We start from the raw sequence: 16,999 nt of genomic DNA, 5'->3' as shown, positions 1-16,999 counted from the left end.
TCTCCCTCCCACACAAAGAGGGACTTCTGTGACAATGGTGACATGTTCCACATCCCATGCATGATGCTAGAAGTAAATACATCAGGGAAAAATAATTTTGGGAAGTTAAGAGTACAACTTCTCAGTTACTAAAAATATTTATTTATGTATAAATAAAACATTACATCAGCACATTCCTTAATGAAACACCATTTAAAAACAGTTCTTTCAAACCAGTTTTAAGACTGATCATCCACACAGTCCGAGCAGGGTCCGTCCCTCACTGGGTGCTCCCTGCGTCTGGCCGGGTACAGTCCTCTCACAGCAGAACAGATCTCCTCACTGGTTATGGCGTTTCTGCGTCTGCGGTGGGAGAGTCGCGCAGCTTCTGCCGCTATCAGCCCGAAACCATCACTGCCGATATTCTGTCTGTTCAGGAGGTCGAGGGCCCAGAGGTTCTGGCTCATGGTCTGTTGGGTCTGGGACAGAGGGATAAGAGGGAACCAATCAAATGCTTAGCAGGAAAAGAATATGACCATGTGCATCTAGTTTGTTAGAATGAAATTTAGACACTATTTTTTGTAGGAAACTAATCTCACAAATAGAGACCCCACCTCCTCCATAATCCACAACTGATCTGTATAATTATGCCACATCCATACTGAATGTATGGTTTGCAAATCAGGTTTCAGAACTTAGATCCAAGGTTCCTATTTGTACCCCTCACCCTCCATCGCCCCCTTCAGGCCTGTGATGGAGTGGACACAGCCATCATGGTAAGTGTGATATGGATGTGACACAAGTTATGTCTGATCAGAACACAGACGTCTCCATCTACTAGTCACACAGCCCCCTCCTCTTCCGGTATCTGTCCTCACCCAGTAATTATACGGTGCCCCCTTACCTGGAATAAGACTCTACCAAGGTGCTTCTCATAGGCCTTTTTAGATTTCTCCATCCCCTTCTCCAGGTGAAGCAGGGCCCCGTGTCTGGGATGGGCCCCGTGGCTTCTCTTCATCACTGCAACAGTCTTCATTCTGCTCTCTGAAATAAGACAGCCCAGACTTACTGATCAGATGCTACAGGACACAAGAGGATAGAACACTGGACAATCTGATTCATGGAGGTCATGTGACCATTCCAAAGAGCAACAATATATTTAAGCTACATACCCATTGGTGTTTCAGCAATACCAGAGATCTCTTTAAGCTCTCAAAGCCATTGATCCCAAATTAGTGTATAATATTCACAGTAAAATCACCCACAAAACAAACCCCATATAAAAATGTAATACATTGGGTATGGGGTCTTTGAAAGCAATCTTAGTTGCTCGCATTACCATAATACCTTTTTTTTTTTTTTTAAAGAATAATACCTGTCCATGTGGTGGGAGGGGCAACCAACCTGCTGTGGTCCCACCAGCCCAGTGGGATTGGGATCCCCAGAAGTTGTTGTACCAAGGCCCAAAATCTATTAGCAGCCCTGGTGACCATTGGGAACATTGGTGGCCAATCTGATACATATCAGGGGGGGGGGGGGGGGTCCTATCCTGTGACCATCCCACCAAAGGGCCACACACCCATAATACTATGGTTAAAACAGAGTGGAGTTTCTATGTCCCCTTGAGGCTACTCCCATAATCCTCATACAAAAAATTCCACAATCAGATCAGATTGCAGGACACTGGCAGGTTACATGACCAATACACAACTGGAAAGTGAATTATTGCTACATTTTATTGTATCACTGGAAACTAGATACCAAACACAAACCACATGACTCCACACCCCACTCACCAAGTCACTGGTTCCTGTTACACAAGCTTTACTTGCTGGGATAAAGCAGCCATAGAATGACCTTTATATACAGAGATCTGCAGCCACTTTCCCAACACTCATTGGATCACGAGACTCAGCTGGGGGTCAGGTGTTTATTCAGTCATTGGGCAGATCCAGGTTTTTCCAGCCCCTCCTAGTAATATACAATGGGGGGGGGGGGAGGTTCTACACATGTTAACACAGAAAAAAGATACTGGAAATCACTTTCCTACATTAATAAAAACTATCAATGTCCCTGAATGTACCCTGCGCTTGATCCCTGTCTGATTATTATACTTGTTGTAAATGTCCCACTTGTTGTATACTTGTTGTAAATGTTTTATACAGTAGCTTCGGAGCTATTATTTGCAAATAATCTAAACTAGAGACTATGTTAATAAATCTATATAATAATACATGTGCAACATTGGTATTATATATAGTTCGAACGTTGAAGATAGTTATTCTATATACCACACCTGGCCAACCTGTGACTGACTCTTCAGATGCTGTAAAACTACAAGCCCCAGCATGCTTTGTCAGTAGAGAGTCAGCAGATTGCTGGCAGGGTATGCTGGAACTTGTAGTTTCACAACACCTCTAGAGCCACAGGTTGTCCAGCCCTGATCTATACTGTGTGCTTGGCTAAAAAAAAAAAAATTGAATCACCCAGAGGATCCAACGAAACAGCCCCCCCCCTGTGGATAAAATCCAACAAAAAATTGAAGAATTATTGGATTTACTAATAACTTGAACAGTACTTGTTAATTGTATTGTCGCAGAGGATGAGCTTTGCAGGGTGGTGTATTTTGTCCGCCGCTGCTGTGCAGTATTTTATTTCCTACAGACACAGGTTAGCTCAGAGTGAGCACTATGCAAGTTGGTGTAGTGTATCTTGTGTGATATCACAATGCCCAGGATAGTGGGTGCCCACATATGTGCCAGTGCAGATTTGTGTTATTATGTCTCTTACTCCAGCCTGAGCCTTGAAAGGCAGATTGGCATTTTAATGATGGCCGAGTACATTAAGGTCAATTTCTAACATATGTAGACCGGAAAAGAAGATGCATTTACGCCTGGGAAAGTCATATTATTTGTGTGCAGTCATAAATATGAATAGAAATTGTTTGCCCTTTCCATATGGATAAAACATATTTTAATTGTAAAATATTGCAATCTTAGTCCAAGATTTGGCACTTGTTAATTATAGGGGCACCACTTGAAACATGGACTCCGCCCCCATGTTATTCAGGGTATCCCAAATAAGAGAGCCGTTCCCCTCCACCAGCACACTGCAGGGCTTTTCAGGGAGCAGTGCTAGCTCCTTGCTTGCTCAAGATAAACAAAAATGTTCCTGGAATTAGGTGGTTGGAGGCCAGGTTTCGATGCAGGAGCTATTCCCAAGAGCTATAATAAATTATTTTTGAAGGTTAATAATTATCTCCTAATAGTCATTTACCTTGTTTTTGGCGGGGTGTGTTATCTGTAGAGGTGCAGAGCCTCTTTCAGGATGAGTGTCCCCCTCCTCTCACCAAGCAGGTAATGCACATCAGGACTTGTCAGAGCCATAGATAATTTATTTAGGAATGAGTCCTCTGCTTTGGAAACACAATTGTCCATAAGAGGTTATCTCGGTTTATCGTACAATTTACTAATATTATACATAACGTCCCTTCCACGTTCGTCGTCACAGACAGCGATTAGCCGGAGTGTTAACTGCAGTGTTTTTTATTTTATTTTTGCCAGCCATATTTCTTACACATGGGCTTTCAAGGTCTAACTAGATTTAAAATATATAATTGGAGGTGACAGATAGTCCTTGTGTAAGTCACATCACGACCTGTCCAGTGTAGTTTACAAATTATATTTACTGAACTGCGGGTTTGAAGAAGGGGAGATGTTGCCTATAGCAACCAATCAGATTCTAGCTGTCATTTTGTAGAATGTACTAAACAAACGACAGCAAGAATCTGATTGGTTGCTATAGGCAACATCTCCACTTTTTCAAACCAGCAGCTTAGTAAATATACCTCTTGGTCTTTTTAATGAATCTGATATCATTGTAAGCTATCCATTTCCTCATAATACGATGGTGAAGTGTTATCACTACGGCTGCCACCTTCTCTGAAAGGAGAAATAAAATTATCCAGTTATGTATCTACTCTGTTTTCATTGGTGACGAGTCTGATTTTTACCGGCCAGGTGGTCGACCCATCTACCGGCTTAATTCGTCAGCTACAGCGTTACCTACTACCAGGCTTCTGTAAAGTTTTCTTGTTTCTCCCCGAAGCTCAAACTGATGGTTCCTGCGCAAAGATGTTTAACCCCCATGGGCAACTTGTAAAGGCCCTTAGAAATCTCCATGTTGGTGTCCTTCGTTGGCTTAAACAGTTATTACTGCAAGGTTACAATAAGGCACTGGGGACAGACTGCATAGTGAATTGTTTTCAAGAACAAGTTTCCCTTCCTGTAACACAAAAGCCATCAATAATCTGACTGTGCTTAATCATCTTTTTTTTTTTATGCGGAGACATCATGTTATAAATTGTGACACCAATGCTGAATCATTGTAGTCACTGAGCTCATGAAAGACGAAGAAAAATCTTTATCCCTTAATTATGTTTAATTCTAATTTCTTGTGGCCTCTGTGCACATTGCTAAAAATATATAAAACAACTGCAAGCCCCTAGTTACATATATAATTTGCTATATAAGTTAGAGAGCAGTTTGGTTTAAAATAAGTAGCAGCTTAAAAAAGTGAGTCTGTAGAAGTTTCTGCAGCGCTAGAGGCTGTGTGCGATGTTCTGCAGCCAACAGTGTGTTCCACAGCGGATCCAACCTCCGGTCTTGCGATAGCCCTTCTCTTGTTGTACAGAGACGGTCTGACAGGTTCAGAAGCTGTGGGACTAGGATCAGTGTTGGCTAACCTGTGACACTCCAGGTGTTGTGAAACTACAAGTCCCAGCATGCTTTGCCAATATATAGCAGCTTATTGCTGGAAGGGTATGCTGGGACTTGTAGTTTCACAACACCTGGAGTGGCACAGTTTAGCAAACACTGGACTAGGTCCTTAGGTTGATACCCTGTCCTTTCTTACCATTTGCTGTACATACTAGAGTACTTACTGCTCATGCCACCTCCATTGGTCCAAACATACCGTATCCTACGTCTACCGGCCTCAGTTGCTAGCTCTAAGAAGGCAGGTAAGAGATAAATACACTCTAAAATGTGTGTAGCACGATTAGATAGAACATGGGTTATATTTGCAAATTAATCCCTGTGTGTATTTTGCACAAGACATAAGTAAAAGTGGACTTAACCTCTATGTTGTCCATAGATTGACAGATCTGTTTGCTCGACCAAATCTAAATCCAAATTGGCCAGGCGTGTCCTGTGTGGCCAAACGGTGCTCACATGATTTAATAAATTAAACAGACTGAGCCATACATTTGGATGAATATGACAGAATAATTCAAAAGTCACGTTATTATACCTGTTTATAATGGTGCAGAATAAAAAAATACACTTTTTACCCAACTGCAGACAGTTCTATAATGGGTAGAACACATAAATTTTGTCAAGACCCCCCCCCCCCCCGAATGTTGGGAGTTCTGTATTGACTTTTTCAACTAGATTAACAGTAAAGAGTCAGCACTTAGGGATTAGTCACATTTTGAAGTGTGCCCAACTTGTAATCGGTACAGAGAACCTCAGGTCACAAACTTGTGTCATCCCTTTGCCAAATATCAGCTAAACTTCCCTGCCAGAGTTCAGAAACTTTCACACCTTTGAACTGTAAGAACGACATATTTGGATTACAATCATTACAGCTAATGAACAAATCTTCGGAGAGCAGCACAAACGCCCCTTCATGTCACTTATTCCTTATGCTGGGAAACTAATCAGATATTAACATGTGGGAAAGAGCTAAAATAGTGAAATTAGTTTAGAGAAATCACTCTATATAATCATCCTACCCGCTTTACCTATTCCTATCTTCCCTGTAATAACCATGCCCCCATAACCCCAACCCTTCCCCACATGCCACTCACGCTGCCTAGATCTTCGTGGATACCCCCATCTCCATCTCTTTATTTTGTTTTCACTGTGATTGTATTAATGACATGTGCTTCTTTGTATTGTACATGACGCTTCTACTCTCATACCTGGGTTCTTGCCCTCTTTCTTTCCTGTATCTCCCCTCCCCACCCTCTCTTTATGGGGACAAAAACAAAACAAAAACAAAAACAAAAGCAAAAGCAAAAAAAAAAATCCTCCCATGATATATCTCCTCCCCCCCACGCTATAAGCAAGCGCTGAATACCAGAGGTGGATATTGATATATCTCTGCATAGATTCCACCTACAGCTAGTCTGCAGGGGAGGTTTAATGGAGCACCTGCCAATAGCCGGTGGTCAAAAAGGAATTTTAAGAGTAGCGCTAAGAATGTGTAGACATGAGGGGAGGGGGTGAATGTAAGTGACTGGAATGTGATCGTGTTACAATGAAGACAGTAGGAGATGTGGCGGTATGACATACCCCCGTATACCCCCCACTTCCACCACTGCATGGAAATACAATTCATGCTCATGAATAGTAGGGAGTCCTGGCTTCTTTCAGATCACACTCGATGCAAAAGACATTACGTAAGACATTGCTTCAGAAATCAAAGCTTCTCTTTAATTTAAGAGTTTTAAACTATTTAGAGTAGAGTAAATGGTCTCTGCAAACAGGATAGTCCAATTTTATTGAAAGGTATTGTTACATTCAAACTTCTATAACAAACAAAGAAAAAATTATAAAAAAAGTGTCCACTTTTTCCACCCCCAAAGTAAATAGGGGGAGCCTGCGTAATTTCTGCAGAAAAAAGGTCTCATATCCACTAGTTCATCGTGGCATACTCCTGATTAACGACCTTGTCGTCATCCACTCAATAAACAGTCTAATTCAGAGCGCCAGTGTGCTGGGACGATGAATCAGGGAATAACTCCGTGACGGGCGTGCTAGAAATCTGACAGATGGGAACAAAGTTGTCAGTTCCAGGGTTGGGATCGATAATGTCTTCTTGAGTCAAGCAGATACTTGGAATGGAGTTTTGCAGTAATCACACAAGTTCCATATTCTACTGGACGAGTGGTCGACACCTCTTCCCCTGGAGGGACGGTGCACAGCTGCTTTGATGCAACTGGTTGATGTCAGATACTGGAGGAGATCATCAGCAGATACAATGACTAATATCGGCTGATCCATAGACATCTTAGGGGCGGCTGCCCCTGGAAACGTTCCCGTATTATCTTCAGTTACATCAGACTGGAATCCCCATCACGGCACCTGGAAGAGGGATATAAAGACGTTGGATCTTATTGCAGGAATTAATCTGTCCACAGAAACAGGAAGCGGCTCAGGCTGAGGTCAGTTTTATTTTTCGCTTCAAGGATTTTTGTCATTATGCCGCCCAGAGAGAGAGAACTGCTCAGGGGGGCACTGTAATTCGGCCTTTTTTGTCATCATTCCTCAGCCACAGCTACAACCCTTACAGGTCAGTAAACATCTCACTGGAGAGAAGTTATGTAATAAGAGACTGTTATAGAGTCAAAGATTAAGTAACTTACACATCTCACCCCCAGAGTGGCTTCAAGTTCATGACGATACCGGACATCAGAGAAGATGGTTATATGCTGGACTGACCTGCACGGCTGGATTCCTACAACAAAATATATAAGGCAGCTGTAACATACTGTACAGAACAATTACAGAAAAAAGCATTAAGATGGGCCCGTGTAAGATGATTTATATTGTGGGGAGTCAAACTTAAGGTTGATACTTTGATAGAGATATCTATCTATCAAAATATTTTTGCATAAACACCCAGCCCTCTATCTCTAGGCTTCTATTATCTGCTAAGAGCCAATGGAGAACCAACCCTGAGACCGCAGAGGTCAGTTATGTTTTCGCTTCAAGGGGATTTGTCATCGCACCTCCCTGTAGAGAGTAAACTGCTCAGGGGGACGCTGCAATTCGGCCTTTTAGGTCATCATTCCTGAGCAGGCTCCTGGTTCTCCATAACTGTAGCAAATCTCATAATAATGCCCATGTCACACCGTCAGCTCCTAACTCAGTGATATATAGAAGCCCAATACAAGGAGTAACACCTATAACATGTACACATACGTCAGTTCTGGATTATCCACATCAGTCTGAGCGCAGAGCATGATGTCACCATGTAGATCATATAGTGGGACCTGTTTATATTGTACAGATATACAGCCGGCTCACGTGGGCGCAGACAACCGGCTGAAGTCAAAAGATACAATAAGGGGAATCAGCAACAAAAGACCGAACTTTGTATTTAAAACAGCACCAATACCTCCTTCTGCTACATATGCAGCTGGCTTGCGAAAATCTTTGCTTAGAGATATATTCCTGGCACAGATTGTTACATGGTATCACCAGTGATGGCATCTCCCCACCCACAGTGTAAGTATTTAGAGCCCAAGAACAGAATTGTAAATCAAAACAAAACAGCTCATCTCCGGTTTACATGTTTACCCACAATCTACATTAACCCATAGTTAGACCTCAGTCCAGTTGGAGGGTTCTGGCAGGAACACAGTTTTCTGTGTTACACTCCAGCTATAACCAGTAAACATTGGAGTTGGTGCTACAAGTCTGTTTAGCATCTGTTCCTAATTTAATAGACCATAAGTCTTTTCGGAGAGCCAGCCGACCAGGAAGACCCAACCTTAAAGTGTATGTGGACCCACAACTCTCGCAGGTAAGAGTTCCACCATACATTGCCTGCTGGGACCAGTAGTTCCACAGCTGTAATAGTTTGCCAATCTTCACTTTAAACCAACACCTTGAGGACTAGCGGTGGTAACTGCACATGCCCTCTCCGACTCACGTCTTCTTCCAGTGATTCTGGTAAGTGTCTGCCGTACCCAGAGGACATCTATCCGGTTACCCGAAGCTGTGAGCCTCTATCCCACTAGTACAGGATCATAACAGAAGGGGAACATTTATCACTCACCGTGCTGCTGTCCTGTGCGCCGCCATCTTGTACCATACAAGCTCCTCCTACGATCTCACGGCTCCCAGGATAGGGCGGCGCCTGCAGTGGCCAAGCTTCAGACTCGTGTGTGTGCCCGGAGGCAGGAGGATGCTCGGTAGACATCTTAGGGGCGGCTGCCCCTGGAAACGTCACCATGTTAGCGGTGGTTACATCAGACTGGAATCCCCATCACAGCACCTGGAAGATGGATATAAAGACGTTAGATCTTATTGCAGAAATTAATCTGTCCACAGAAACAGGAAGCGGCTCAGGCTGAGGTCAGTTTTATTTTTCGCTTCAAGGATTTTTTGTCATTATGCCGCCCATAGACAGAGAACTGCTCAGGGGAGCACTGTAATTCGGCCTTTTTTGTCATCATTCCTCAGCCACAGGTACAACCCTTACAGGTCAGTGAAAGTCTCACTGGAGAGAAGTTATGTAATAAGAGCCCAGTAAATCTATCACCAGGGATATCATGTATTTATACCAACACTGTTACTCCAAGGTGCAAGAAAGTGATTCCTTACACAGACTGATCAACCTGAATTATCCAGAGCAGCCGGGGCCGTGCAACTGCAAGCCCCCAACCCAGAGGACCGCGCAACTGCAAGCCCCCACCCCAGAGGACCGCGCAACTGCAAGCCCCCAACCCAGAGGACCGCGCAACTGCAAGCCCCCACCCCAGAGGACCGCGCAACTGCAAGCCCCCACCCCAGAGGACCGCGCAACTGCAAGCCCCCACCCCAGAGGACCGCGCAACTGCAAGCCCCCAACCCAGAGGACCGCGCAACTGCAAGCCCCCAACCCAGAGGACCGCGCAACTGCAAGCCCCCAACCCAGAGGACCGCGCAACTGCAAGCCCCCAACCCAGAGGACCGCGCAACTGCAAGCCCCCACCCCAGAGGACCGCGCAACTGCAAGCCCCCACCCCAGAGGACCGCGCAACTGCAAGCCCCCACCCCCAGGACCAGAGCAACGTAACTGTAACCCCTCTCCCCAGCTTCAGTCATCCAGGTAAGGGTTTCCCATACCCAGGACACACCTATCCGGTTACCAAAAGCTATATGCTTCTATTCCACTAGTACAGGATCATAACAGAAGAGGAACATTTATCACTCACCGTGCTGCTGTCCTGTGCGCCGCCATCTTGCACCATACAAACTCCTCCTACGATCTTACGGCTTCCAGGAAAGGGCGGCGTCTGCAGTACCCAAGTTTCAGACTCGGGTGTGTGCCCGGCGGCAGGATGATGCTCGGTAGACATCTTAGAGGCAGCTGCCCCTGGAAACGTCACCATGTTAGCGGTGGTTACATCAGACTGGAATCCCCATCACAGCACCTGGAAGATGGATATAAAGAAGTTAGATCTTATTGCAGAAATTAATCTGTCCACAGAAACAGGAAGCGGCTCAGGCTGAGGTCAGTTTTATTTTTCGCTTCAAGGATTTTTGTCATTATGCCGCCCATAGACAGAGAACTGCTAGGGGGGCACTGTAATTCGGCCTTTTTTGTCATCATTCCTCAGCCACAGGTACAACCCTTACAGGTCAGTGAAAGTCTCACTGGAGAGAAGTTATGTAATAAGAGCCCAGTAAATCTATCACCAGGGATATCATGTATTTATACCAACACTGTTACTCCAAGGTGCAAGAACGTGATTCCTTACACAGACTGATCAACCTGAATTATCCAGAGCAGCCGGGACCGCGCAACTGCAAGCCCCCACCCCGAGGACCGCGCAACTGCAAGCCCCCACCCCAGAGGACCGCGCAACTGCAAGCCCCCACCCCAGAGGACCGCGCAACTGCAAGCCCCCACCCCAGAGGACCGAGCAACTGCAAGCCCCCACCCCAGAGGACCGAGCAACTGCAAGCCCCCACCCCAGAGGACCGAGCAACTGCAAGCCCCCACCCCAGAGGACCGAGCAACTGCAAGCCCCCACCCCAGAGGACCGCGCAACTGCAAGCCCCCAACCCAGAGGACCGCGCAACTGCAAGCCCCCAACCCAGAGGACCGCGCAACTGCAAGCCCCCAACCCAGAGGACCGCGCAACTGCAAGCCCCCAACCCAGAGGGCCGCGCAACTGCAAGCCCCCACCCCAGAGGACCGCGCAACTGCAAGCCCCCACCCCAGAGGACCGCGCAACTGCAAGCCCCCACCCCAGAGGACCGCGCAACTGCAAGCCCCCAACCCAGAGGACCGCGCAACTGCAAGCCCCCAACCCAGAGGACCGCGCAACTGCAAGCCCCCAACCCAGAGGACCGCGCAACTGCAAGCCCCCAACCCAGAGGACCGCGCAACTGCAAGCCCCCACCCCCAGGACCAGAGCAACGTAACTGCAACCCCTCTCCCCAGCTTCAGTCATCCAGGTAAGGGTTTCCCATACCCAGGACACACCTATCCGGTTACCGAAAGCTGTATGCTTCTATTCCACTAGTACAGGATCATAACAGAAGAGGAACATTTATCACTCACCGTGCTGCTGTCCTGTGCACCGCCATCTTGCACCATACAAACTCCTCCTACGATCTTACGGCTCCCAGGATAGGGCGGCGCCTGCAGTACCCAAGCTTCAGACTCGGGTGTGTGCCCAGCGGCAGGAGGATGCTCGGTAGACATCTTAGAGGCAGCTGCCCCTGGAAACGTCACCATGTTAGCGGTGGTTACGTCAGACTGGAATCCCCATCACAGCACCTGGAAGATGGATATAAAGACGTTAGATCTTATTGCAGAAATTAATCTGTCCACAGAAACAGGAAGCGGCTCAGGCTGAGGTCAGTTTTATTTTTCGCTTCAAGGATTTTTGTCATTATGCCGCCCATAGACAGAGAACTGCTAGGGGGGCACTGTAATTCGGCCTTTTTTGTCATCATTCCTCAGCCACAGGTACAACCCTTACAGGTCAGTAAACGTCTCACTGGAGAGAAGTTATGTAATAGGAGCCCAGTAAATCTATCACCAGGGATATAATGTATTTATACCAACACTGTTACTCCAAGGTGCAAGAAAGTTATTCCTTACACAGACTGATCAACCTGAATTATCCAGAGCAGCAACGCGAGACACCACCGCACGGCAACAGGAGACACTGCCGCACGGCGTGACCCCTAATAGTCCATATAGGAAACTATACCGTTATGTTACACATGGTAAGTGTGACACTTGTAACCTGAGAGAACACGAGTGTTAGATCATCCTATATCGGGAGTTGCTGCACTTTCCAGCCTGTCTGTAGATCATCATTACGCTTGCAGTAAATATCCTTCCTGCACCATCATCCTCAAGCAGTGATCTTGGCACCAGGAGGTCTAACAGGAGGCGAAGATATAACATCTGCTCTAAATCTACAGCTGCAAAAGCCAATGTAATATACACAGGACCAGGTCACCTAATGCAGCTATTAGAGGTAGATGGATGAAGAGTCAACAAAATGATTAACTTACACATCTCACCCCCAGAGCAGCTTCAAGTCCCTGAAGATACCAGAGAAGATGGTTCTATGCTGGACTAACGCACGGCTGGATTCCTAGAATAAAATATATAAAGCAGTTGTAAATGTACAGAACTGAGGATAACACATTACAATGGGCCGCTCCCCTGTAGGGTGATGTATACTGTGGGAGTCAAATGGAAGGTTGATACTTTATGCAAAAAAGGTATAATATATAAAAGACAACACCCAGCTCCATTTCTATCATCTGCTAAGAGCCGATGGAGAACCAGCCTTGAGACTGCAGAGGTCAGTTATGTTTTCGCTTCAAGGGGATTTGTCATCGCACCTCCCTGTAGAGAGTAAACTGCTCAGGGGGACGCTGCAATTCGGCCTTTTAGGTCATCATCCCTGAGCAGACTCCTGGTTCTCCATAACTGTAGCAAATCTCATAATAATGCCCATGTGACACCATTAGCTCCTAACTCAGTGATATATAGAAGCCCAATACAAGGAGTAACACCCATAACATGTACACGGTCTATGCTGTAGGATATGGCCAGGAAAACAAGTAACTTACAGAGACAACCTACCTGCTCTACCAGGAGGCCCCAACCTTACTGTGGAACCCCAGCTCACCATACTATGCCTGCTGGGAGCAGTAGTTCCACAGATGATGTAATATACACCACCCCCCTCCCCAGCTTCCAGTCACCCAGGTAAGTATTTCCCGTACCCAGAGGGCGTCCGCCCGGGTACCCGCCAGTACATAAGAGAACATTGATCACTCACCATGCTGCTCTCCTGTGCGCCGCCATCTTGTACAACACGGACTCCTCCTCACAGCTCCCGCCAGCAGAACCCGGGCGTCAGGTTCCAGACTCGGGTGTGCGCTGCTCTGAGAGCATCACGTGTCTGGATCAGTGTGCAGCTCAGTGTGACCCGGGGGAGACATCCGCATAGAGTGACCCGGCCGCAGCATGGGCGTGTTCGGACTCCCGGGTCTGTACCGGGGCAAGAAAAAAGGGGCGGAAAGTAGAGGAAGGGGGCGGGGTGTAGAAGAAGAGGGCGGGAAGCCGAGAACATGGGGGCGGGGAGTAGAGGAAGGCAGTGGTGAGCAGAGAACCTGGGGGGCGGGGTGTAGAGAAAGGGGGTGGGGTGTAGAGAAAGGGGGCGGGGTGTAGAAGAAGAGGACGGGAAGCAGAGAACATGGGGGTGGGGGAGTAGAGGACCTGGGGGCGGGGATAAGAGGAAGAGGGCGGGAAGCAGAGAACATGGGGGCGGGGAGTAGAGGAAGGGGCGGGGAGCAGAAGACCTGGGGGCGGGGTGTAGAGAAAGGGGGTGGGGTGTAGAGTAAGAGGGCGGGAAGCAGAGAACATGGGGGCGGGGAGTAGAGGAAGAGGGCGGGAAGCAGAGAACATGGGGGCGGGGAGTAGAGGAAGACAGTGGTGAGCAGAGGCCCTGGGGGCGGGGAGTATATGAAGGGGGCGGGTCCTCATACAGACCACGCCCACGGTTTCCTACATGAAGCTGTAGCTGCCCCTGCACTATGAGTTGAATATTACCTGTATTATGAGGGACATCCCCCCCCCATATATCCACAGACTTCTCCTTTCATCAAACCAGATCTACAACCAGCCTAATGCAGCACAATGATAACTACAGAACATGAGCCCTGTGGTGGGTACTGGGATAATATACTGCACATCAGTCCTTCTGTCCATCAGGGGCATTTTAACAACATTATGGGCCCTCTAGCACAGCAGTGCTCTGGGGCCCCTTCTAACACAACCACTCACAGAAATAAAAATGTAATTTATCGATAAAATTAAGTTTAGATTTATTGTTACCTGCTTAAAAAGCCAGTGTTTAAACATTAAATAAAATGGTGTACTACAGAAATTTTTTTTTGTTTGTCCCCCTTTCATCCTGGTTCTGGTCTCCCCCTATATTAGATCATACTTGCCAACTCTCCCTAAATGTCAGGGAGACTCCCTGAAATAGGGGTGATCTCCCTCACTCCCTGAAGAGTCTGGCATTCTCCCTGATGCTGAGCCAGTACAAGACGTGGTTGGCTTCACCATCTGTGGCATGATGACACAGTTCAGAAATTGTGTCCTATGTCCATGTATTGATGCCTATGGAGGTGGCCATTCTCATGGAGACCAAGATTTAATCAAAGACTGACAGGTAAGACAATATGACTTCAGTAATGCAGACAGAAATGTAAAAGACACTTCAGTCTCTAGAGATTCATTAGCTGCTTTTCTTTAATAGATAGTTGCCTACTCTTCCGGAATGTCCAGGAGATTCCCACATATCTGGGAGACCTCCCGGGAGAGCAGGGCAACCTCCCGGTTCTCACCCCCGCAATAGATAAGTGACAGGCGGGGCTTAATGATACAAATATCACATCATCGTAGCCCTAAAATAATGTGATTCATCAAGCCCGGCCCCCTAACGCCCACCTCCCCCTGAAGCCAACGAGGAAAAGTTGGCATGTATTAGATACTGCGCCCAACATTCAGTGCGAGCACAGCAGGGAGGATGGAAAAAGGAAGGGAGCCGGATCGCCACCACATAAAGGTAAGCTTTTTTTTCTTAATTACATCAGAGCCCTTGCTATGGGGCGCCCAGGCAATTGCCCAGCGTGCCCAATGGAAAATCAGCCCTTCATTCAGGGTTCATTACATCCACCAGCCCTCTCACTCACCCCCATATCACTGTGCTCACAGAGATCAGGAGCAGACTGTAGGAATACATGTAACACTAGGATAAGTTACCTTCTATTGTGTTTAACATTTCTGATCTGCAACTCAGGAGCCATTTGTCATCCAACACACGGTGCTACAAATTAAAGCAATCTGGAATATGACTATATAGCACCTCTCAGATATTGCTCCTCTTCTACGTTTTGCAGTTAGACATTTAGATGTGCTATAAAGGATGTAGGAGTCATCGATGCTGACTGAGCATATCTGGCCACATAATGCTGCACAGTCATACAGTGATTGGGCTGAGTAGTCACATTGCAGAGTGTAGAGATTATCACAATGTGCAGTTGGTTGTGAAAGAGGCAACGGTTAGATTGTCTTTGTTCAAGAGAAATGTCAGACGAAACTAAGCAGTTTCTGTTTAGAGAAAGCTTAGTTTTGTACTTCGCCACTCGCTAGGTCAGTGCCATGGAAGCTACACAGCTCTGTTATTTGCGAAACCAAGGTTGTATGATGTATATAGATAATGCACTTGCTTATTAGAGAAGTTTCTGGACATGTGTTGAAATACTCACATGTAATGTGTTTTCTCTAATTTGCTCAGCCTTGAGATGTCATTTTCTATTGGATAGCATAATGCCATATATTATACAGCTGCATGATTGTGATATGTCCTTGTAATCTGAACTTCATAAAGCGAAGTCTTTGTTTTACTAAACCAGAGTTCTTGCAAGCACCAGACCTATGTGTATTGCACGGTCTCTGCAGCCGGCCATATTGATTTACATTATCTGATCACTCAAGAAATATCGCTATCAGTTGTGAATGGGAAGTTCCCAGGTGTTTGTCAGGGCCCATCTGAGACATTGTATTATAACATGAACTGGTTTTGGGTGGAGTTATTTAACAAACACTTCTATAAAGAAAGGGCAATAGCTACAGGGAACAGTCTCAGTAGATGGTGTGGTTGTTTGTAATGAAGTAAATGATATGTATGTAGGAGCTTCCTTTCATATTTCTACCCCTATATTAATAAGGGGCATCAAACTTAGAAGTCTGTTGGAAAGTCCATTATAAATCCCCATGTTCAAAATATTACACATTTGTATAAAATCTTAGGGATTGAAGGGGTCTGCTGTGGGGTGCGATTCAGGCCCTCATAATTTTGGAATAAACAGGAGCTTGTGACCTGAAGTTTGCTCCCCCACACACTAATTCTTTTAAGCCCCAAAGATATTTGGGGCTTGAGAACATGGGAACCTACTCCCACATATTTGAATTTGGCTTCAGTTGCAGGGAATGCAACAAGTTGAGGTTTTGTTACTAGCACATGAAGAGGGACTATCCTGAGAAAATAGGGACACATTACACATCCCATGCTTTCCATCTGATGCTAGAAGCAGATACTTTATTTGGAACATTAAGGTCAACACATCAAGTTACTAAAAATATTTATTCATATAAATAAAAACAAAGACATTACAAAAGCCCATTCCTTATTGGGCACCATTAAAAATAGTTCTTGTTAGCAGCAAATACTAATTATCCTGAGACTGATCATCCACACAGTCCGAGCAGGGTCCGTCCCTCACTGGGTGCTCCCTGCGTCTGGCCGGGTACAGTCCTCTCACAGCAGAACAGATCTCCTCCCTGGTTATGGTGTTTCTGAGTCTGCGGCGGGAGAGTCGCGCAGCTTCTGCCGCTATCAGCCCAAAGCCATCACTGCTGATATTCTGTCTGTTCAGGAGGTCGAGGGCCCAGTGGTTCTGGCTCATGGTCTGTTACAGAGGGACACACATTTTAATTGGTTATATAATATTACAGGAAAGTATTTTGTGATTGAGGCAGAAAAAAAAAAAAAAAAAACACAACAACCCCCCCAAAGCATAGCTGTCTCCTCTCCCATAATGTTCAGGAGACTGCTGGGGAAACTCTGGATAAGCAGACACTTCTTATGCAAGGATACTGACCTGCCTGTAAGGTGGGTATAGACATCTATTATTTTGCA

The 16,999-nt window shown here is 46.1% G+C and overlaps 1 protein-coding gene, 1 long non-coding RNA gene and 6 other non-coding genes across 12 annotated transcripts in view; all 8 read right to left on the bottom strand.

The window, feature by feature from the left end:
• Positions 1-118: 118 nt before the first annotated feature.
• The window catches only part of LOC142098319 (histone H2B-like), a 25,714-nt gene continuing 8,833 nt past the window's right edge, over positions 119-16,999 (bottom strand). For 3 of the 5 annotated variants that reach the window (XM_075181067.1, XM_075181066.1, XM_075181062.1), the window contains exon 3: positions 119-458. In XM_075181067.1, the coding sequence (XP_075037168.1) occupies positions 219-458 (240 nt within the window). In that variant the 3' untranslated portion in view covers positions 119-218. Of the gene's footprint in view, positions 459-883; positions 1,024-1,383; positions 1,517-1,775; positions 1,872-16,999 lie in introns of those variants that run through there. The other 2 variants (XM_075181065.1, XM_075181064.1) reach the window with 2 other exon arrangements.
• Positions 6,642-13,421, bottom strand: LOC142097092 (uncharacterized). The gene is made up of 7 exons (XR_012678122.1): positions 13,070-13,421; positions 12,291-12,373; positions 11,323-11,541; positions 9,968-10,186; positions 8,827-9,045; positions 7,409-7,500; positions 6,642-7,127 (listed from the first exon to the last, which is right to left on the bottom strand). It is a non-coding gene; the product is annotated as an uncharacterized LOC142097092 (long non-coding RNA).
• Positions 7,202-7,315, bottom strand: LOC142098744 (small nucleolar RNA SNORD89). The gene has a single exon (XR_012678417.1). It is a non-coding gene; the product is annotated as a small nucleolar RNA SNORD89 (small nucleolar RNA).
• Positions 7,729-7,842, bottom strand: LOC142098749 (small nucleolar RNA SNORD89). Its single transcript, XR_012678421.1, has one exon. It is a non-coding gene; the product is annotated as a small nucleolar RNA SNORD89 (small nucleolar RNA).
• Positions 9,120-9,234, bottom strand: LOC142098745 (small nucleolar RNA SNORD89). The gene has a single exon (XR_012678418.1). It is a non-coding gene; the product is annotated as a small nucleolar RNA SNORD89 (small nucleolar RNA).
• Positions 10,261-10,373, bottom strand: LOC142098747 (small nucleolar RNA SNORD89). The gene has a single exon (XR_012678420.1). It is a non-coding gene; the product is annotated as a small nucleolar RNA SNORD89 (small nucleolar RNA).
• Positions 11,616-11,728, bottom strand: LOC142098746 (small nucleolar RNA SNORD89). The gene has a single exon (XR_012678419.1). It is a non-coding gene; the product is annotated as a small nucleolar RNA SNORD89 (small nucleolar RNA).
• LOC142098750 (small nucleolar RNA SNORD89) lies at positions 12,581-12,694 on the bottom strand. The gene has a single exon (XR_012678422.1). It is a non-coding gene; the product is annotated as a small nucleolar RNA SNORD89 (small nucleolar RNA).

This window comes from Mixophyes fleayi, chromosome 7, assembly GCF_038048845.1.
Source record: "Mixophyes fleayi isolate aMixFle1 chromosome 7, aMixFle1.hap1, whole genome shotgun sequence".
NCBI classification, from domain to species: domain Eukaryota; kingdom Metazoa; phylum Chordata; class Amphibia; order Anura; family Limnodynastidae; genus Mixophyes; species Mixophyes fleayi.
The sequence above is the reverse complement of the archived record's forward strand: the minus strand, read 5'-3'. Positions and strand labels throughout refer to the sequence as shown.